Source organism: Somniosus microcephalus, chromosome 18 (genome assembly GCF_052327205.1).
Source record: "Somniosus microcephalus isolate GS21.2 chromosome 18, FLI_Smic_1.0, whole genome shotgun sequence".
Lineage (NCBI taxonomy): Eukaryota > Metazoa > Chordata > Chondrichthyes > Squaliformes > Somniosidae > Somniosus > Somniosus microcephalus.
The window spans coordinates 57,170,549-57,193,228 of record NC_141004.1 but is presented as its reverse complement, the minus strand read 5'-3'; the positions used below and the strand labels follow the sequence as shown (position 1 = coordinate 57,193,228).

The 22,680-nt window shown below is 44.0% G+C and overlaps 1 protein-coding gene across 5 annotated transcripts in view; it reads right to left on the bottom strand.

Moving 5' to 3' along the window:
* ilrun (inflammation and lipid regulator with UBA-like and NBR1-like domains) overlaps window positions 1–21,593 on the bottom strand; it is a 101,924-nt gene extending 80,331 nt beyond the window's left edge. The window contains exon 1 of one of the 5 annotated variants that reach the window (XR_015081727.1): window positions 21,230–21,590. Coding sequence is in view for 4 of the 5 variants with exons in the window: in XM_086011510.1 (XP_085867636.1) it covers window positions 21,230–21,384 (155 nt within the window). In the remaining variant the exon portion in view is untranslated. Of the gene's footprint in view, window positions 1–20,865; window positions 21,114–21,229 lie in introns of those variants that run through there. The other 4 variants (XM_086011510.1, XM_086011511.1, XM_086011512.1 and 1 more) reach the window with 4 other exon arrangements.
* Between the last annotated feature and the right edge of the window lie 1,087 nt (window positions 21,594–22,680).

The window sequence follows — 22,680 nt, the reverse complement described above, 5'->3', positions numbered from 1 at the left end:
GTCTAGGGAAGGGGTGGAGAGTTAGAGCGGAGCATCTTCAGTATACATGTGGGAGCTTACCCTGTGAAAACAGATGTTACAGGGACAGCATATAGATGAGGGAGAGAAGGGAGCCGAGGATGGATCCTTGGGGAACTCAGAATGTGACCATCCAGAAACTGAAAATGTGATAACTGTATTGGAACTGGTCAGAGCAGAATGATGCAAGAGCAGTCTCAATGAGGTGGGCCACAGAACAGAAGCAGTGGAAGAACATAAGAAATAGGAGCAGGAATAGGCCATTTGGCTCTTTGAGCCTGCTCTACCATTCAATAAGATCATGGCTGATCTTCTACTTCATCTCCACTTTCCTGTACTATCCCTTGATGCCCTTAATATTCAAAAATCTATCGATCTCTGTCTTGAATATACTCAACGACTGAGCCTCCACAGCCCTCTGGGGTAGAGAATTCCAAAGATTCACCACCCTCTGAGCGAAGAAATTTCTCGTCATCTCAGTCCTAAATGGCCGACTCCTTATTCTTAGACTGTGACCCCTGGTTCTAGACACCCCAGCCAGGGGAAACATCCTCCCTGCATCTACCCTGTCAAGAATTTTGTATGTTTCAATGAGATCACCTCTCATTCTTCTAAACTCTAGAGAATATAGGCCTAGTCTACTCAATCTCTCCTCATAGGACACTCCCCCCATCCCAGGAACCAGTCTGGTGAACCTTCATTGCACTCCCTCTATGGCAAGTATATCCTTCCTCAGGTAAGGAGGCCAAAACTGTATACAATACTCCAGGTACGGTCTCACCAGGGCCCTATATAATTGCAGTAAGATATCTTCACTCTTATATTCAAATCCTCTTGTAATAAAGGCCAACACACCATTTGCTTTCTGTCCTGCATGTTAACTTTCAGTGATTTGTGTACAAGGACACCCAGGTCCCTCTGAACACCAGCATTTCCCAATCTCTCACCATTTAAAAAATACTCTGCTTTTCTATTTTTCCTACCAAAGTGGATAACTTCACATATCTTTCTCCACATTATATTCCATTTGCCATGTTCTTGCCCACTCATTTAGCCTGTCTATATCCCCTTGAAGCCTCCTTGCATTCTCCTCACAACTTACATTCTCACCCAACTTTGTACCATCAGCAAACTTGGATATATTACATTTGGTCCCCTCATCCAAATCATTGATGTAGATTGTGAATAGCTGAGGCCCAAGCACTGATCCTTGTGGTACCCCACTAGTTACAGCCTGCCAACCCGAAAATGACCCGTTTATTCCTACTCTGTTTTCTGTCCCTTAACCAATCCTCAATCCAGGCTAGTATATTACCCCCAATCCCATGAGCCCTAATTTTGTTTAATAACCTCTTGTGTGGCACCTTATCGAATGCCTTCTGAAAATCCAAATACACCACATCCACTTGTTCCCCCTTATCTATTTTGCTAGTTACAACCTCAAAAAACTAACAGATTTGTCAAACACGATTTCCCTTTCATAAATCCGTGTTGACTCTGCCCAATCCTTTTATTATTTTCTATAAATGCCCTGTTACCACGTCCTTAATAATCGATTCTAGCATTTTCCCTACCACTGATGTCAGGCTCAACTGGTCTGTAGTTCCCAGTTTCTCTCTCCCTCCTTTCTTAAAATAGTGGGGTTACATTTGCTACCTTCCAATCCGCGGGAACCGTTCCAGAATCCATGGAATTTTGGACAATGACAACCAATGCATCCACTATCTCTATAGCCACCTCTTTTAAAACCCTAGGATATAGGCGATCAGGTCCAGATTTATTGGCTTTCAGTTCCATTATATTTCTCCAGTACTTTTTTTTTTACTAATACTAATTTCAGTTCCTCATTCCCACTGGAGCCTTGGTTCTCCACTATTTCCAGAAAGTTTTTTGCGTCTTCTAGCATTTTCCCTGCTACTGATGTCAGGCTAACTGGTCTGTAGTTCCCCGTTTCAAGACAGACGTAAAGTATTTGTTTAATTTCTCTGCCATTTCTTTTTTCCCCCATTATAATTTCTCCTGTTTCAGCCGGTAAGGGGCCCACATTTACTTTGCTAATCTTTTTCTTTTTACATACCTATAGAAGCTTATACAGTTTGTTTTTATATCTCTCGCTAGTTTACTCTCATATTCTATTTTCCCTTTCTTTATCAATTTCTTGGTCCTCCTTTGCTGAATTCTAAAATCCTCCCAATCCTCGGGCTCACTACTCTTTCTGGCAACATTATAAGCCTTTTCCTTTAATCTAATACTATCTTTAACTTCTCTTGTTAGCCACGGTTGGACCACTTTTCCTGTGGGGTTTTTGTGCCTTAAAAGGAATGTATATTTGTTGTAAATTATGTATTAATTCTTTAAATGCTAGCCATTGCTTGTCTACCGTCATACCTTTTAATGTAGTTTCCCAATCTACTGTAGCCAACTTACCCCTCATACCCAAGTAGTCTGCTTTGTTTAGATTTAAGACCCTAGTTTCAGATTTAACTGAAATCACTTTCAAACTCAATATAAAATTCTATCATATTATGGTCACTCTTCCCTAAAGGCCCCTTTACTGCAAGGTTATTATTCTCATTGCACAATACTAGATCTAAAATAGCCTGTTCCCTAGTTGGTTCCTCAACATATTGAGAAAACTACTTGCATACATTCCATGAATTCGTCCTCCACACTATTACTGCAAATTTGGTTTGCCCAATCTATATGTAGCTTAAAGTCCCCCATGATCACTGTATTACCCTTGTTACATACCCCTCTAATTTCCTGATTTATACTCTGCCCTACATTACTACTACTGTTTGGGGGCCTATAAACAACTCCCACCAATGTTTTCTGCCCCTTGCTATTTCTTAGCTCCACCCAAACTGATTCTACTTCTTGATTTTCGGAGTTAAGATCCTCTCTCTACTGTCTTTATCCCATCCTTTATCAGGACTACCCGTCCTCCTTTTCCATTTCGCCTATCTCTTCTAAAAGTTAAGTATCCTGGACTATTTAGTTCCCAACCTTGGCCACTTTGTAACCACGTCTCCATTATAGCTATTAGGTCAAACCTGTTAATTTCTATCTGCGCTATTAATTCATCTATTTTGTTGCGAATGCTTCATGCATTCAGATATAGTGCCTTTAGCTTTGACTTATTTCTATCTTTCCCTGATGTCACCTTCGTCACTGATGCGTTATTACCTTTGTTACTCTCTCTGTCCCTTCCTGACCCATTCTGCTTATTTTTACCCAAAACTCTACTCTGGAGCCTTGACATTTCTCTCGGGGCTTTTAAATTTACTGTTTCCTGAATCCTCCCCCCACCACCCCCCCCCCCTCCTTCATTCGTTTAAAGCCCTGTCTACTGCCCTAGTTATTCGGTCTTGTTACAACTGTACAGGGCATTGGTGAGACCACACCTGGAGGAAGGATATACTTGCATTGGAGGCAGTTCGGAGAAGGTTCACGAGGTTGATTCCGGAGATGAAAGGGTTGTCTTATGAAGAAAGGTTGGGCCTATAGTCATTGGAGTTTAGAAGAATGAGGGGGGATCTTATTTAAACATACAAGATTCTGCAGGGACTTGACAGGGTAGATGCAGAGAGGATGTTTCCCCTCATGGGGGAATCTAGAACTAGGGGGCATCATTTCAGAATAAGGGGGCACCCATTTAAAACAGAAATGAGGAGGAATTTCTTCTCTCAGAGGGCCATGAATCTTTGGAATTCTCTTCCCCAGAGAGCTGTGGAGGCTGGGTCATTGAATATATTTAAGGTGGAGATAGACAGATTTTTGAACGGTAAGGGAGTCGAGGGTTATGGGGAGCGGGCAGGGAAGTGGAGTTGAGGCCAAAATCAGTCCAGCCATGATCTTATTGAATGGCGGAGCAGGCTCGAGGGGCCAAATCTCCTGTTGCTGCGTCTTATGTTATGTTCCACACCTCAGCTGGGATCAGCAAGCACAGCACAGGCCAGGGGTCAAATCTTGGACCTTCCCAATCTCTGTATGGCTTAGCTAATTAATAAATAGACGTGGTGCGTCATCGGGGAGCCTTGTATCATTATTTAAATATAAACAAATGACAATCAAACTGAACATTTACACTGCAATTTTGCCTTTTTTAATTAGACTGGTAAAGGCAACACCTGGTTCCCCAGTGTCACGGGACAAATAATCAGTTCCATAAGTGCCCCCTTTAAGAAGGCACCACTAAAAATTATTTAACCGGCTCTAATCAAACTAATTGAAACTTAACCTAAATCAGTATTTAGTTAAATCTATCAATTATGCAATGAACGCCCTGTGGTGCCCACCCACCGCAGAAAGTCTTGAGCGCACTAGTGAACGTCGCATGCTCCCTCTCCACGATCGCCCAGGCGCAAAAAAGACCACAGAAGAGAGGCAAGTCAGCCAGAGAAACCCTCCCCGTGGTGTCCCGTTCAACCAAGACCAGTGAATGGCTGTCTGTACCAGGTTCGGGAGAAGGTCCTCTGACCTGCCTGCCTCCTCCATATCGGGTGGCCCAAGATCAGAAACGTGGGGCTGAAGTTACACCAAATTGATGAGCAGCCCACTTAACAACGTCTCAGACTCGTGAAACATGTTTTCCTCCAAGCTGCAGAAATTACACGTGGCCGGGATGTCTGTGAAGTGGCTCACTACCACGCTCCATGCAACACTCTCCACCCCAGATCCTCAATGGTGCAGGGAAGGATCTCTGCCGAGACCCTTCCATTGGGGGCTCCCACACCTCCGCCAGACTGCAAGATGGAACATTGGGACAGGTCTAGGCAGAAGATGAAAGCAAGGAAGTGGAGTGTGTGCAGGAGCAGCCCGTACAGAAAATCACTCAGTGCAGAATGGACTCCTATTTTGCAGGATTATCAAATCTAAAAGTTTTTATTTTCCAGCTTATGTAGCTAGCAAATAATCTGTTGAAAGCAAGACTGTCCTAATTATTCCCAGAAGTTGTGTACCTCAATGTGAAATTATATTATTTGCAATTTTATTGTAAAGCCCCATTCTCAAAGATGTTCAAAATCCAACTTTAACAAATGTGACAATAAACAGAAGCGCTCATAACATGAGCATGAAGATAAACTGATGAGCACTACCTAAGACCTCATGGATTCCTTAACAGCAACGCAAAATATCAGTTAGTCTTCTAAAAATCAGAAGCAAACATTCTTGTTCTCTTCCTCCTTGTACATTTCTACTTATTTTTGGAACAAAAGATATAAAGATTGTCAACACTTCAAACTGCAATTCATTTTCCCTTCAGGCCCATTTAAAAAGGAAATGCTAGCCATCCCCATTGCATCTTATCCCTGTTGCATCTTAAAAGCATTTGATATCATACCTAGTCTCTGGATTTAACAGTTTAAAGATCCCTAATAAAAGGTGAGAATTTTCTATTGCTGGTTGATGCTCCACTAACTGGACAGATGCACTCATCAGTTGGAAGATGCGACAATGAGCTTCTCTTATCAGTCACTATTCTAGATCCTACCTGGGAAACCAGGTTGGGTTGCCGATGGCCTGAAAGCTCCCATCTGCTCAATCCCCCCATATTTAAACTGACAGCACTGCTGGCGTAACAGCAGAGCAGCTCTGCTTGGTGTGATTAAACATTTTTAACAACAAAAAAAGCGCTAATTTTGCCTATTCATTGGGTACCAAATGATATAAATTTTTAGTATATTTTATAAAATGAAGTAAATTTCAGATAATGTAGTAGCTTACGGCAGTGAGCACAACTACATACACTCTAAAATTTAGTTGCAGTCTTAAAAGGTGCCCAAATTCTGGAACATTAGTCTGAATGTCATAATCTCAATGACATTGCTCCTCTATGTAACAACTACTCCAATAAGGGTGAAGGATTCTGGTTTTTTTGTGTCTGTACAATTATTCAATTCAGTTTCTTTAAGTATATCCATCCCCAACAGCAAATATCATAATGGTGATTTTTGGATCTATTGAAATTGTGCAGCTTGTCGATTTGATTACTCCCCTTTTATCTCTACCCAGAACATCCCACAACCAAGTCCATACAGCTCAGATGAAGGTTGACAAGAGCCAAGCGGCAAGTCACTCCCACAAAGTGTGCACTGGAACTTAACCTGCTAAAACTGCACAGCTTACTAACACAACGTATTGGTATACTTGCTGACTGGTAGGGTGCTCTTGGCTGGACAGTTAGGGCTCATTGTTCTTATGTGCAAGTTACCCAGCCAAAATTTCCATGAATTCACAGCACCAGCAAGAGCTGCAAATATTTGTGGTCATGATGCCTTACTACAATAGGGAATGTCATAAATCTCATCATCGAGAAACTAGCTATGAAATAACACTGGACGGCCAGCTGGTGTTGCCGTCCAAGGAGTATAAATACTTGGGCGTTGGCCCCAGCTTGCCCGGGACATTTTGTAAAGACAAGGAGCTAGTGGATACAACTAGACTTCCATGTTCTGAAACAAGTTGATTAAAGCCTTGCTTTATACTCAAACCAAGTGCGTCGTGAGTTTTATTACATCAGGGTTCATTTTAATCTAGACTTTAAAATTGTATTTGTCATAACCAGGAATTTAAACTCAAGAGTTTTAAAATCCCTAAATAAACAATGAGAATTCTACAGTTTAAAAACTTTTGCAGCTCAAACGTTTTAAAAGACCGCCTCAATCCCCACACGCATCAATCCCCACACGCATCAATCCCCACACGCATCAATCCCCACACGCATCAAGACCCATTCCCCACACGCATCAAGACCCATTCCCCACACGCATCAAGACCCATTCCCCACACGCATCAATCCCCACACGCATCAATCCCCATTCCCCACACGCATCAATCCCCATTCCCCACATGCATCAAGACCCATTCCCCACACGCATCAAGACCCATTCCCCACACGCATCAAGACCCATTTCCCACACGCATCAAGACCCACACGCATCAAGACCCATTTGCCACACGCATCAAGACCCATTCCCCACACGCATCAAGACCCATTCCCCACACGCATCAAGACCCATTCCCCACACGCATCAAGACCCACACGCATCAAGACCCACACGCATCAAGACCCATTCGCCACACGCATCAAGACCCATTCGCCACACGCGTCAAGACCCATTCCCCACACGCATCAAGACCCATTCGCCACACGCATCAAGACCCATTCGCCACACGCATCAAGACCCATTCCCCACACGCATCAAGACCCATTCCCCACACGCATCAAGACCCATTCCCAAAGCATCAACGAACCAGGAGTTGGCATGGTTGAATCCGAGCTGCTAAATCTCATATTTTGTGACTTGCTCTCCGGTTTCTTTCAGTGCTATATGGAGCTGACTGCTAGGTGATCAACAGCATTCCATCAGCCACCCTCCCTTTAATACTTACTGTGTAAAATTAGCATCTGCTCCTTGAACTTAGTGTACTGGACTTGGTGTAATTTTGCATGTACTGTACAATACTTCTGCCATAAACGCTACCAAATAGATTACCATGCTAACTTTCAATACACTGGAAGGACTAGTTTCTTTTAATGAAAATAATCAACTACACAAACTTTAAATCATCTTTGTGAGATCTATCTGTAGTTCTACCTCCTTGAATCCATTTATTACCAAGTCCAATCTCCTATGCTGGATTTAAAGTTATGGTTAAAGTTGCCACTAGTTCCAATAGTGTAGTGAAGAGTCAACGCGATGGTACGTGAACGGATGACCACACTTTCAAAGATTCAGTACCTGAAACTGAAGTGGTGACAGTACAGCAACTCATGAATTTGACATCCCATGTCATGCACAATTCCTTAACTCAGGCGGCAGGCAGGTGATCTCGCTGTGAAATTTTTACCAATGCTATTTCTGAGCCAGCGTCCAGCACATAATTTGGTCGAGTTTTAGAATCTATTTGTTAAGAGCTCCATTTGCACAGAAGTTTGGTCATTAGTCTTTTAGCACACGTCTGAAATGAACCGTACCTATAAATGATCCAAATTTTGATGTAGTCTGAAATGGAGAAGTCTCCCATCAGCAATAATGTACAATGAGCTCAATGCACATACACACATACCAGAACACTTGTGCTGTTCAAAGTACAGAACAGCATTGGTAGCATTACACTTTGCTCTCTGGTACAAATGCCAGTGAATACTTGGCACAGATATAAAGTAACAATATGAAGGTATTTACATGCTAAAAATGCTTGTAATTGGTCACTGTCATATTTCAACACATATTTACCTACTTTTATTCAAAGATTTCCCCTCTATTCCAAATACATCCAAAATTGGGGGGCAGGAAAAGAGAATGCAAGCTGATAACTTGGAGTTACAATAGGACTTTCAAATCTTACTTTTGAGAACTTACATGGCATGTATACATTTTTTAAACTACTCTTGTTTTACCCCTCGAAATCATCCTTAATTCAGTTCATCCAAAACTGCTGTCCGTATCCTAATTCACACCCTGCCCCATTCACCCATCACCTCTGTGCTCGCTGACCTACATTGCGTTGCTGGTCCAGCAACGCATCGAATTTAAAATTCTCATCCTGGCATTCAAAACCCTCCATGTCTGGTTTGTGAAGTGCCTTGGGACGTTTTGACACATTAAAGACACTATATAAATGCAAGTAGTTGTTGAAATACATGGAGCATTAATCCACCCTAAACACAAAATACTGTTTAAAATCAACACAATTACCCAATTATGCAATCAAAACTGAGAAAATGCTTCCTACAAAATGTGATAACTGCACCGTAATGCTTGGGGGCCAAGTTTGCAACCATTGGTCATTACACACTAAGTTTATCAATACTACCATCGGGCAAGACTGAGGCGGAGCTTCACATTTCAAAGGGCATTTGATCTTCGAGCTAACTTACTAAATCAATATGTTTATAGAATACTAAATAATCCAATATAGCCTATTGTCTACGGTGATCAAAACCTATCTCCACAGTTAAACTCACTCCTGAAGCAACTTGGAGTATAGGGTTATGTGGTTACTTAACAGGCTTCTATTCTGTATCTCTACTGTGTATTGAGGGGAGGGGGAATGAAAGAACAGAGAAAGAAGGATCCAATAACATTTATGATAGCTGAACTGCCAGAGAATGCACTAACAGCACCTTAATTTCAACAGCCCAAATTCATCTAATGACATTTGTGATTTCACTCACTGTTCTGATCCAAAACCGAACTCCCACAGTTCTTCCATTACTGAAGCTGCTTCAATCTCCCTTTGTGCCACATTTATTTTCCATTGAACAGCTCTTGATTCCATATAAAGTCCAAGTTTGGCCAAGACTTCAATACTTCATCCCCGCAACCCCACCCCACCCCGAATTCTTGGGTCGCTCCCCCAATACATCCCTCACATTCCTGTTGTTTGCCTAATGAGCATTCATTTATTCCAATTTTTTAATTTCACACCTGTATCTCGTCCCACACCCCCCTTCCTCCCTCTCATCACAATCTTTCTTTATTTTGATGGATACAACTTTGATTATTCCTCTGAACTCTTGTTCTCTTAAGTTTCAAATAAGCCCACTCAATATACATGTCCTCATGTTGAAATCAAGACTCACTGCATTGTTTCTTACTCTCTCCTTAAACTTATCAAAGAAATGACTGGTCATAGAGGATATTTAGCCCACTAACTGGACAGTGCGGTGGTGTTTGTTATTGTCTATGTTATGACAAGTGCTACAAAAAGGTTAGAATTTACTGTAAATGGTACTCTGTCCAGTTACATAGATTAGTAAAATCTATCAGTCTGTTGGTCTTGTCTCGCTAGAGTTTTGAAAGATAGAAAAAAAATGCAAATGTGGGTACGTGTAAGATTACAGTACCCAGTTCACATAACAAGGGATTTTCGTCATTACAACTCCGGGTCATGCCATCATACGATAAGATATTGGGTAGTTAAGGTAAACTCCTGATCAAAAGAAATTCAGGATCCACTTACGTAGAGACAACAACACTGAGCCCTGAAGAATATCTATTGCAGACCCAAAATTTGTAAGAGGTATTTCAGAAGGAGCTGTAATCTGGTATATTTTTTTTAAATAGAACCTCAGATACTTTTGAAGAGTTCCAACATCTTTTTGTTACATCCAATTCTCTTTGGTTACTGTTTATCTGTAAACAGCAAGTGTTGATGTCAGGTCCCTAACACTTATGATGGAGATATATCAATGAAGTAAAATTAAGATCCATCAATTACAAAAGTTATTTCAGCTCCTTAGTTTCATCTTCAATAACCTAAATCACCATGACATCATCATCAGCACTGTACAAACCAATCTTCAAAAAGCATGCATGCACTCTCCTGATAGCTCTACAAGTTTATTGAGTGAGGAACTGAACCTCACAAACCAGGAGCGTCCCAGATTCAATCCCTGATCTCCTCTTAGTTAGAGGAGGTCAACTGGGAATGCTGCAACCAGTTTCAGCACTTGTGCATTTGGAGGGGCAGAAGGGAAAGCAGCTCCGACATTGACTCCTGACCATTATGCTGCAACCCCTGCTGAAAGTGCACATCCCATGCTGCATTGCTGAGGGAGTGCTGCACTGTCTGAGGTGCCGTCTTTCTGACGAGACGTTAAACCAAGACCCCGTCTGCTCTCTCAGGTGGACGTAAAAGATCCCATGGCACTATTTCGAAGAGGAGCAGGGGAGTTATCCCCGGTGTCCCGGGGCCAATATTTATCCCTCAATCAACATCACTAAAACAGATTATCTGGTCATTATCACATTGCTGTTTGTGGGAGCTTGCTGTGTGCAAATTGGCTGACGCGTTTCCCACAATATAACAGTGACTACACTCCAAAAGTACTTCATTGGCTGTAAAGCGCTTTGAGACGCCCGGTGGTCGTGAAAGGCGCTATATAAATGCAAGTCTTTTTCTTTTCTTTCGCATTCAAAACATTTTCTCTACACAAGGAACTGCTGAAATCCAAGTTCTGCTTGGAATTGAATGGGGTGAGCAGGGAAAGCCAAAAATACACAGTGTGCCCAGTCAAATCACCTGTCACACTTACAGTCAAAGCTCTGTTATCAACGATAACCAAGCCACGCTGGCAAGGTACTAGTGGGCACACAGCGCGAGTGGAATCATATCTTAGCAAGGAGCCAACACCTTGAGGGAATGGAGGAGAGATATAACAAAAACAAAAAAATCACACACACGAAACAAATTCTATCATGCATAATCCTTTTTAATTGCTTCATTTTTTTTAAAGATTAGATAGCGGCTTTGTTATTCCCTTCATCTCAACAACATTCAGGCTTGGGCTGATAAGTGACAAGCAACATTCACGCCACACAAGTGCAAGGCAATGACTATCTCCAACAAGAAACCACCACTGCCCCTTGTCATTCAATTTCATAACCAGTGTCAAATCCCCCATCATCAACATTCTGGGGGTCACCATTGACCAGAAACTTAACTGGACCAGCCACATAAATACTGTGGCTGCAAGAGCAAATCAGAGGCTGGGTATTCTGCGGCGAGTGACTCACCTTCTGACTCACCAAAGCCTTTCTACCATCTACAAGGCACAAGTCAGAAGTGTTATGGAATATTTTCCACTTGCCTGGATGAGTGCAGTTCCAACAACACTCAAGAAGCTCGACACCATCTAGGACAAAGCAGCTCGCTTGATTGGCACCCCATCCACCACCTTAAACATTCACTCCCTCCACCACTGGCGCACCATGGCTGCAGTGTGTATCATCTACAAGATGCACTGCAGCAACTCACCAAGTCTTCTTCGACAGCACCTCCCAAACCGACGACCTCTACCACCTAGAAGGACATGGGCAGCAGGCGCATGGGAACACCACCACCTCCAAGTTCCCCTCCAAGTCACACACCATCCTGACATGGAAATATATTGCCATTCCTTCACTGTCGCTGGGTCAAAATCCTGCAACTCCCTCCCTAACAGCACTGTGGGAGTACCTTCACCACACGGACTGCAGCGGTTCAAGGTGGCGGCAGCTCACCATCATCTTCTCAAGGGCAATTAGGGATGGGCAATAAATGCTGGCCTTGCCAGCAACGCACACGTCCAGCTCCAGTACGATTTGGACAGGTTGGGTGATTAGAGTGCATTTGCCATGTTTCTGCCCAATGTGGATAAATGAGAGGTTATCCACTTTGGTGGCAAAAACAGGAAGGCAGATTATTTTTTGAATGGCAATAGATTGGGAGAAGGGGACGTGCAGAGAGACCTGGGTGTTCTTGTGCACCAGTCGCTGAAGGTAAGCATGTAGGTGCAGCAGGCGGTTAAGAAGGTAAATGGTATGTTGGCCTTCATAGCAAGAGGGTTCGAGTACAGGAACAAGGGTGTCTTGCTACAGTTGTACAGGGCCTTGGTGAGACCGCACCTTGAATATTGTGTGCAGTTTTGGTCGCCTTACCTGAGGAAGGATGTTCTTGCCATGGAAGGAGTGCAGCGAAGATTCACCAGGCTGATACCTGGGATGGCAGGAATGACGTATGAGGAGAGATTGTGTCGATTGGGCTTATACTCACTGGAGTTTAGAAGATTGAGAGGGGATCTCATCGAAACCTATAAAATTCTGTCAGGCCTGGACAGCCTAGATGCAGGAAGGATGTTTATGATGGCCGGGGAGTCCAGAACATGGGGTCATAGTCTAAGGATAAGGGGTAAGCCATTTAGGACTGAAATGAGGAAGAATTTATTCACCCAGAGAGTGGTGAACCTGTGGAATTCTCTGCCACAGAGGGCAGTGGAGGCCAGTTCATTAAATATATTCAAGAAAGAGTTGGCTATATTTCTTAAGGCTAAAGGGATCAAGGGATATGGGGAGAAGGCAGGGACCGGGTACTGAATTTGGATGATCAGCCATGAGCTCATTGAATGGCGGAGCAGGCTCGAAGGGCCGAATGGCCTACTCCTGCTCCTATCTTCTATGTTTCTATGTGATGAATAAAAAACTCAACTACTTACACAATGGATTTCAGAGCCTATTTAAATAGTTTAATCTCAGTCCAACTTGCCTTGAGCCCAATTTACCTTGTACTGGATCTCAGGAACGATACCATTACCTTTGAAAAGCTCAAGACGGCAAGGAGATTTTATGGATAACTAAAAGGTAAACCAATTGGGCATGAGATGTTAGGAAAATGCTGGTCATGGTGAAATCTATCAGACGAGGACACAGAAATTTTGGGGCATTCGACAGCAGCTCAACCATGTGCAGTCTGTTGGAAGAATATGGCTCAATGCAATTAACAGCCTTCTCCTACTCTATTGTTCTGGAAATGGAAAACTTGTGAAGGGATTTGGAACCTCAGCTATGACTGGAATACAGTACTACCAAATGTACTGGTGGTATTGTGTATCAATTTACATTTATTGGTAATGATGTTTCTAGCAGAAAAGCCAAGTAAAGAAAGCAATCATTCAAAAGTATGTTAACAGTAGGAAAATCATATGCTAAATTTATTCAGATTGAATAAATTGATTGAATTAAATCATCCGAGTCAAGTTAAATACAACAGAAGGTCTGGTGCAACAAGGAATCACAAGTACATTTAATACCAAACCCTCAGTGTTAAACAGGCATCTCAAACCATAAAAAAGGAGAAAAATTCTGCCTCAGTTAACATATAAAAACACATTTAATAGGCTGCTAGTAGCTCGGCTGTAAACACATTACCCAATGTGGAACTGAGCCATACAAATCAGAAAGGTCCCAGGTTCGATCGCCAGTCTGTGCCAAGTTAGCTAATCTCAGCCAAAATGGCAGTAGGGGTCCACAACTGGCCTCAGCATTCTGAGCTAAGAGAAATGCACGAAAGCAAAAACAGGGTTTCCATATGTTTGTGAGAACATCTTTGCAACAGCACATTAGCATTGGACTGCATTTAAGAGCAAACTGCCAATTTGGTTGAATTTAGATACAATAATACTATTTTTGTGTTGCTGCAAAGCAGTTTCAGCGGTACGTTGATGTAGAAAGCATTACAGCTTGAATGTTCAATGTCAATCTGACCCGTGTTCACCAAGGCCAAGTGATGGGAAAACCCCAACCCAAGGTCATCTCACACAAGCTATTTTATAACTTGCATTTTAGAAATGTCTGAATTTTTAAACCTTTGCAGTGAATCTTCAATGTTACAACAAAGCTAATGCTCTCCTTTGTGTTCTCAAGATCAGCACATGTCAAATTACACATGTACAGATCTCCGCTGTCTCTGCACCAGTCAACACCATCCAGTATATCTGCACCCCCATCCACCACCTTAAATGTTCACTCCCTCCATCACCGGCGCAACACGGCTGCAGTGTGTACCATCTACAAGATGCAGCAACTCACCAAGGCTTCTTCGACAGCACCTCTCAAATCCGCATCCTCTACCACCTAGAAGGACAAGGGCAGCTGGCACATGGGAACACCACCACCGAGAAGTTGCCCTCCAAGTCACAGACCATCCCAACTTGTAAATATATCTCCATTCCTTCATCGTCGCTGGGTCAAAATCCTACCTTCCTACCTAACAGCACTGCGGGACTACTTTCACCACACGGACTGCAGCGGTTCAAGGCGGCGACTCACCACCACCTTCTCAAGGGCAATTAGGAATGAGCAATAAATGCTGACCTTGCTAGCAACGCCCACATCCCGTGAATGAAGAAATAAAGCATTATATAAAACAAAAGGTGCGCGAACTGCATATCACAGGTGGCAGATGCCAGTCTATGGTACCTGGAGTACAACTACAGCCTTTGATTAAAACAAGAGGTTTTGCCCCTTGCTCACAACCTGCATGCCTTCCCCCAGGGTGATGGGTTTTCCAGCAATTAGGATAGTCTCATACTTTGAAGAGTAGTGACAATTTATAAAGTAACCACTTACAATGCAAGAAATTGCACAATTCTGCGTATTATATAATTCAAATTAAACTATGCTGAATTTTATTTTATGCAGTTAGTTATCCCACTCGAGAAGCAGATTACCAAAATGGCAAAGCATTTATTTTCACATGAAAGCAGGCCGCTCAGTTTACTGCCATTTCCGTAACACCTGTCATCTATAAAACGCATCACTCACTCAAGTCAGCATCTTCACAGCAGAGTTCACCTCTCCTTCTAACCATGTGCAAGAGCACCAAATGTATTTAAAGACAGGTAGGCAGGCTACGAACCCTGAATTTTCTCCTCCATGAGTTTCTCGGAAGCCTAAGCTTCCCGTTTTTTCAGATCTCACACATTCAATGTTGTCTGACTGGTTTGAAAGGATGAGAGAGACAAGCTGGGAGACTGAAATCAAGTGGCTAGCTCTTGTAATGGGGTGATGGCTTCCTCCTAAACTACATTTTTATGAAGCATTATGCCTTGGATTGAATTGACATTGATGACTATCGGTGCCGTTTCCTGCTCTCGCCCCGAACTTGACAATTTCATTCACTTTGCCTCCAATTTCCACCCTTCCCTCACCTTCACATGGTCCATCTCGGACTCTTCCCTTCCCTTCCTCGACTTCTCCGTCTCCATCTCTGGGGATAGGTTATCGACCAATATTTACTACAAGCCCACTGACTCCCACAGCTACCTGGACTACACTTCCTCCCACCCCGCTTCCTGTAAGGACTCTATTCCATTCTCCCAGTTTCTCCGCCTCCGCCGTATCTGCTCCGACGACGCCACCTTCCACACCAGTGCTTCAGACATGTCTTCCTTTTTCCGCAACCGAGGATTCCCCTCTACTGTGGTTGACACTGCCCTCGACCGTGTCAGTTCTATCTCCCACACTTCTGCCCTCACCCCTGCCCCTCCCTCCCGGAACCACGATAGGGTTCCCCTTGTCCTCACCTTTCACCCCACCAGCCTCCACATTCAACGGATCATCCTCCGGCATTTCCGCTACCTCCAAAGTGATCCCACCACCAAACGTATCTTCCCCTCCCCTCCCCTTTCAGCATTCCGCAGGGACCGCTCCCTCCGAGACACCCTAGTCCACTCCTCTATCACCCCAAACAGCCCTTCCTCTTCGCCTGGCACCTTCCCGTGCAAGCGGAGGAGATGTAACACCTGCCCCTATACCTCCCCCCTTCCCACTGTCCAGGGCCCCAAACACCCCTTTCCAGGTGAAACAGCGATTTACTTGTACTTCTCGCAATCTAGTATACTGTATTCGCTGCTCACGATGCGGTCTCCTCTACATTGGGGAGACCAAACGCAGATTGGGTGACCGCTTTGCGGAACGCCTCCGTTCAGTCCGTAAGGGTGACCCCGAGCTTCCGGTCGCCTGTCATTTTAATTCACCGCTCCATTCCCACTCGGACCTCACCGTCCTTGGCCTCTTGTATTGTTCCACGGAAGCTCAACGTAAACTCGAGGAACAGCACCTCATCTTCCGATTAGGCAGTCTGCAGCCTTCCGGACTCAATATCGAGTTCAACAATTTCAGATCATAAGCTCGGCCCCCATTTCATTTTCTCTTGTAATTGTTCCACTCCTTTCCCCCCCCCCCCCTTCCTTTTGTTTCTCTCTCACACCTGGCAGCTATCTTTTGCCCTGCCAGTACACTTTACACCTAATCCCAGCCTATTACTATCTCGTCTAGCTTCTAATCTCTTTTACTTCTTTTGTTTCTTTTATTCTTTTGTCCGATCGCAGCCCTGCCTCCGATCTAGTTTCTTTTCTTTCCAGTTTTGAAGAAGGGTCCAACCCGAAACGTCAACTCAAATTTCTCTCCACGGATGTTGCCTGACCTGCTGAGTTTTTCCAGCATTTTCTGTTGCCTTGGATTTAACCCTTGCATCGAGGCAGTTATTTCATACACTGAAAAAATGCGTTGCTAGATCAGCTTAAAACAAGACGCTAGACGGCTTGTGAAGTAATTCATACATGCAGGAAACTAGATGAAAAATGTTGCAGTAACATGGTTGGAGGACAATTCTACGAGGACAAACGCCACTCTGTGAACAAGTTGCCCCTAATGATGTTTAGAGGATATTTCTAACCAACATCCAAAGATGTATTCGCTGCCTCTGACCTCCTCACCTTTGACAGCTTAGCTTTTGATAGACAGTAATTTCAGTAACTGGCTATTTGGTGTTTATTCCTTCCAACAATACTGCACACAAAACTCAACTCATACATGCAAAAGAAAACAGGAGATGGACTGGCGCTGCAAAGTAGCACAAGTCCTTACAAACAAATAACTTGCATTTGTATAGCACCTTTCATGACCTCAGGACATCCCAAAGCACTTTACAACCAACTTTTGAAGGGTCGTCACTGTTGTAACGTAAGAAACGAAGCAACCAATGTGTGCACAGCAAGATCCCACAAACAGCAATGTGATAGTGCCCAGCTAATCTGTTTCAGTGATGTTGGTTGAGGGATAAATATTTGCCTGGTCATCGGGACGAATTCCCTTGTTCTTTGCCATGGGATCTTTTATGCCCAGTTGAGGGGGCAGTCGGGGCCTCAGCTCAACGTCTCATCCAAAAGCCGGCACCGCCAACAGTGCAGCTCATTTAGTACTGCAGTGAAATGTCAGCCTAGATTTTGTTCTCAAGTCTCTGAGCCTTGAACCACAATGTCCAACAGCTTACTCGTTCATATACAAATATTCTTCCTACCCATTCTCAGGAGGAGATATTTTACCAGGTTTTGTTCTTGATTATTTCTCTGATTTACCGCAAGAAAGTGAGATGTTTTCCCCCCCCCCTCCTCCCACAAACAATTTCTATTACACCATATTGGCACGTGGCAGGCTACAACTGGAGAAGGAAATTACTTGTCAAATACAGCTATGGTGGTATGTAGCAGTGAGATACTTCTACAAGGCAAAATATATTGATATTTGGCACGCTGACAACTAGGGTTGGCAGAGCAGTGGAATTAACTTCACATTATTGATCTATGATTAACTTGATACGTTACGTTTTTAGTCTCCATATGTAAAGGTGGCGGAATGGAACATTATTTTTAAAAATCCTCATCACCGTCACTTTCAAAAACTTTACAATGCAGAAGGTCATACTTTATGCAGCAGAACAGCATCCCAGTTATCAACACAAGGCATATTATCAAAAATAAGTTGATTTATAGTGTAAACAGAATGATAGCACAATCCTTGAATGTGAAGGGGACTGTAGACACTTTTACCCAAATGAGGAAGCCCCAGGAAAGGAACGCTAAATCTCAGTGCACCACTCTCCCCGATTTGTTAACGGTTCCCTCTCCTCAGGTAATGTCCCCTCACCTTCAAATCTGCCGTCATCGCCCCCTCCTCAAAAAAAACAGCCTTGACCCCTGTCCTTGTAAACTACCGCCCCATTGCCAATCTCCCTTTCCTCTCCAAAGTCTTTGAACATGTTGTTGCCTCCAAATTCTGTGTCCATCTTTCCCACAATTCCATGTTCGATTCTCTCCAATCAGGTTTCTGCCCCTGCCACAGGACTGAAACAGCCCTCAAAGTCACTAATGACATCCTATGTGACACTATAACCGTGGTAAACTATCTCTCCTCAACCTACTCGACCGATCTGCAGCCTTTGACATGGTTACCCATACCATCCTCCTCCAAAACCTCTCCTCCTTCATCCCGCTGGGTGGGACTGCCCTCGCCTGGTTCCATTCTTGTCTGTCCAGTCGTATCCAGAGAATCGCCTGCAATGGCTTCTGCACCATTACCACTGGAGTCCCATAAGGATCTTCCGATTTCTCATCTACATGCTGCCCCTCGCTGACATCATTCGAAAACACATCAGGTTCCACATGTACGCCGACAATACCCAGCTCTATTTCACCACCACCTCTCTCGGCCCATCACAATCTCTAAATTGTCAGACTGCTTGTCCGACAACCAGTACTGGATGAGCAGAAATTTCCTCCAACTAAATATTGGGAAGACCACAAACTCTATTTCCTAACCACCAACTCCATCCCTCTCCCTGGCAACTGTGAGGCTCAACCAGACCGTTCACAACCTTGGTGTCGTATATGACCCCGAGATGAACTTCCGACCACATATCCGCGCCATCACCAAGACCGCCGACTTCCACCTCCGTAACATCGCCCGACTCTGCCCCTGCCTCAGCTCATCTGTTGCCGAAACCCTCATCCATGCCTTTGTTACTTCGAGACTCGACTAATCCAAAGCCTTCCTGGCTGGCCTCCTATCTTCCACCCTACACAAACTTGAGCTCATCCAAAACGCTCTGCCTGTATTCTAACTCGCAAAAAGACCTGTTCACCCATCACCCCCATGTTCACTGACATACATGGCTTCCAGTCCAACATCGACTTGAATTTAAAATTATCATCCTTGTTTTCAAATCCCTCCATGGCCTCGCCCCACCCTATCTCTGTAACATCCTCCAGCCCTATAACCCTCCAAGATCCCTGCGCTCCTCCAAGTCTGGCCTCTTGCGCATCCCCAATTTTAATCACTCCCCCAGTGGCAGCCGTGCATTTGGCTGCATGGGCCTTAAGCTCTGGAATTCCATCCCTCAGCCTCTCTCTCTTCCTTTAAGATGCTCCTTAGAAGCTTTTTGTCATCTGTCCTAATATCTCCTTATGTAGCTCGGTGTCAAATTTTGTTTCATAATGCTCCTTTGAAGCACTTTGGGCCTTTTACTACATTAAAGGCACTATATAATTGCAAATTGTTGTTTTTGTTACATGTTGCAACCTGCCACCACTACTCCTGTTGGAGATTAACGTGTAAAGTGGAAAACTGCGACCATATCATCACTATGTACTGTAGCACACACAATTCAAGGGTTTAAATCGGAAAGGTGAACTTGATTCAGTTTATTAAAAATTTCTGCTTATGGTACATGAAGTTGGCGAGGGGATACAGATGTTCCTTTTGGTGTGATATTAAGGCGATGAGTGTAGGACTCAAGTTCAGGACATTGACTGTATTGCCTCAGGCATGATGTGCCGAATGGCCTTTTATGATTTTAATTCCTGGTCCACTGTAACTATTCAAATTCTTCAGGAAGTCAACTATTGCACTTTGGGTAAATTCCTGGGATCCTTGGATTTTCCCAAATATTATTACACACTCATTTACTTTTGGGATGTGAAGGGAAATACAAAGGGAAAACAGCCTCTACCAGGGTTCTAGCCAACATTAATCACTCAACCAACACCGCATATATAGAAAAAAAGTAATTGCCTATTTATTTCAATGCTGTTTGTAGAACCTTGTTGTGCACAAGTTGGCTGCGACATTTTGCCCACATAACAAAAATTACACTTCTAAAAATAATTTATTGTCTGTGAAGCAATGTCTTAAAGATGGGAAAGGCATATCAACTGCAAGTTTTTTTTTCTGGTTAAGATAGCGGACAACAACAATTTGCATTTATATGTGTGTGTGTGTGTGTGTGTGTGTTTGGACATGCAGCGTTTCTATGTTAAGTATAAAAACATCTTGCACAAAATATAAAAACTGTCAAAAATAGTTCAGAATATGCCAAGGAAAGCAAGCAGGTGAACATCCCCTTCAGTTTCTGTAACAATTTTTAAGAGGGCAAAGGGAAGAAAGAAAATATGGTTGGCTTGTCAGTTTTTAAATGTAATCTTACCTAAACAGATTTCTAGAATTTCACTGCATTGAAAATCTGCTAGAAATTAGTTGGAAAATTCTTAGTACAGTACAGTATTAAAACAAAACTTGGGAAATACTGCAAACTACGTGGAACTTTCTAGAAGACTATCGAAAGTATGTTTATAACTTTCCATATTAATGTACAAGATAGCCAATTCCCATTAACTCTTACCAGCTACGAGTGCGCGATCAGAGATAAGAAATCTGCCTGAACACAGCCCAGAACCAGTACCTCAAGGGATCGCTGGGAAAGACCGTCCGGCCGCACATCACCAAATCGCACAACTCTCCAGCGGCGCTGCAAAATGACTCGACAGAAAAGGAGCGGGCGGCCGGTTCACCCAGCCGCGGTGGTGCTGAAAGTGCATTTGTGGCAGAGGGCCGGGGCGCAGGCCCCTCCCCGAATCTCCAGCGATCACCCCTTCGGTAACGGAGCTGGGAGGCGGATGGTAGCGTCCCCCCTCCCCCTGGAGCCGCTTATGTAATCCGCGGAAAAGACGCACAACAACAAGGCCCGGAATCAGCACAGTCGGCCTATCAAAGGGAGGGGGAGGAGGAAGGCAGGAAGGAAGGGCCTAGAGAGGCCTGCGACTTACCAATTGGTCATGTCCAGGAAGAACGCACAGCCGGCCGGGTTGAGCTGGAAGCCCAGCAGCCTCTGAAACTCGGAGATGAGCACATCCTTGTCGGTGGTTCCCATGCAGCTAAATTTCTGCATCAGGTCCTGATCTAAGTCCATATCCACGTCCATTGCTTTTCTTTCTCGTTCTCTCTCTTTCTCTCGCTCGCTCTTGTCCCTTGAAGTGCCGCCGGGCCGGCTGTCGGTGGGGGCCCCCGCTCAGCTCGCTGTGACGTGTAACTCGAGGCCGAGGCCTACCCCCTCAACATTGTCGCTACCTCGTTTCGATGGCGTCCGCTTCAATAACACGGTCCCCCCCTCTCCCAGGCCATGCGCATGCGCGCCCGGCCTAGCCTGCCCTCCCCGCGAGTCACACTCACTCGCCCGGCGTCACTCTGCTCTGACGTCACACTCGCCCGTGACCTCATTGAGCCGCTGAGGATGCACCAACTCTTCGCAATGCACTTGAATTCAAATGTTACTATTTTATTGCTTTTTCTTTTAAGGTGCCTTTATTGATAAGTAATAGTTAATCAAATTTGGTCAGTGGAATGTGTCCTTTAAACAGTTAAAAGGTGACAAATAATGATGTGAGTGGGTGGGTGAGGCTGTCATTAATTGAGAGAGTGCGTGTGTGCGCGCTGAATAGCTGCAAACAAAAAGGGGTTTCTTGTTCTGGCACAGCAACAGAGAGAAAAAAATAACAGAAAATGCTGGAAAAACTCAGCAGGCCAGGCAGCATCCATAGAGTCAACGTTTCGGGGCAAAACCCTTTGTCAAGACTGGAAAAGCACAGGAAATGAAATAGATTAAGAGGCCAGGCTGGGAGAGAACAAAAGAGAAGTGAAGAGACATTAAGAGGTATTCAAAACGAGACGAGATGGTGATAGGACTGGTGGAGACAAAAGACGGCACTAGATTAGGTGTGAAATGCGCTGGCAGAATGGGAGACAGTTGCCATGTGGGAGAGAAAAAAAAGTGGGGGGGAAAGGGCCAAAACAAAGGTGTGGATAAAAAATAAGTAAAAATGTAATGGGGACCGAGGTTATGATCTGAAATTGTTGAGCTCGATATTGAGTCCGGAAGGCTGTAAAGTGCCTAAGAGGGAAAAAAAAAACCTGCCGATGCTGGAAATCAGGAACAAAAAAAAAACCTCCCTAGAAAATGTTGGAAGCTGAGCAAGTGAGGAAGCATCTATGGAGAGAACAAAGGAGTTCATGGTTCAGGTGTGGCCTCCTTAAAACTGGAGGATATTACCAACAACATTAAAAAAAAACAGAAGGGGGAAGGGGAAAAAACATATAGCATCTTCAGCATGGGAAAAATCTTCCTGAGGTGTACTCCAAATAATGAAGCCACGCCAAAGAAGGAGATAACTGGAGAGGTGACCAAAAGCTTGGTTCAAGAGCTGGTTTTGAAGGAGGAGAG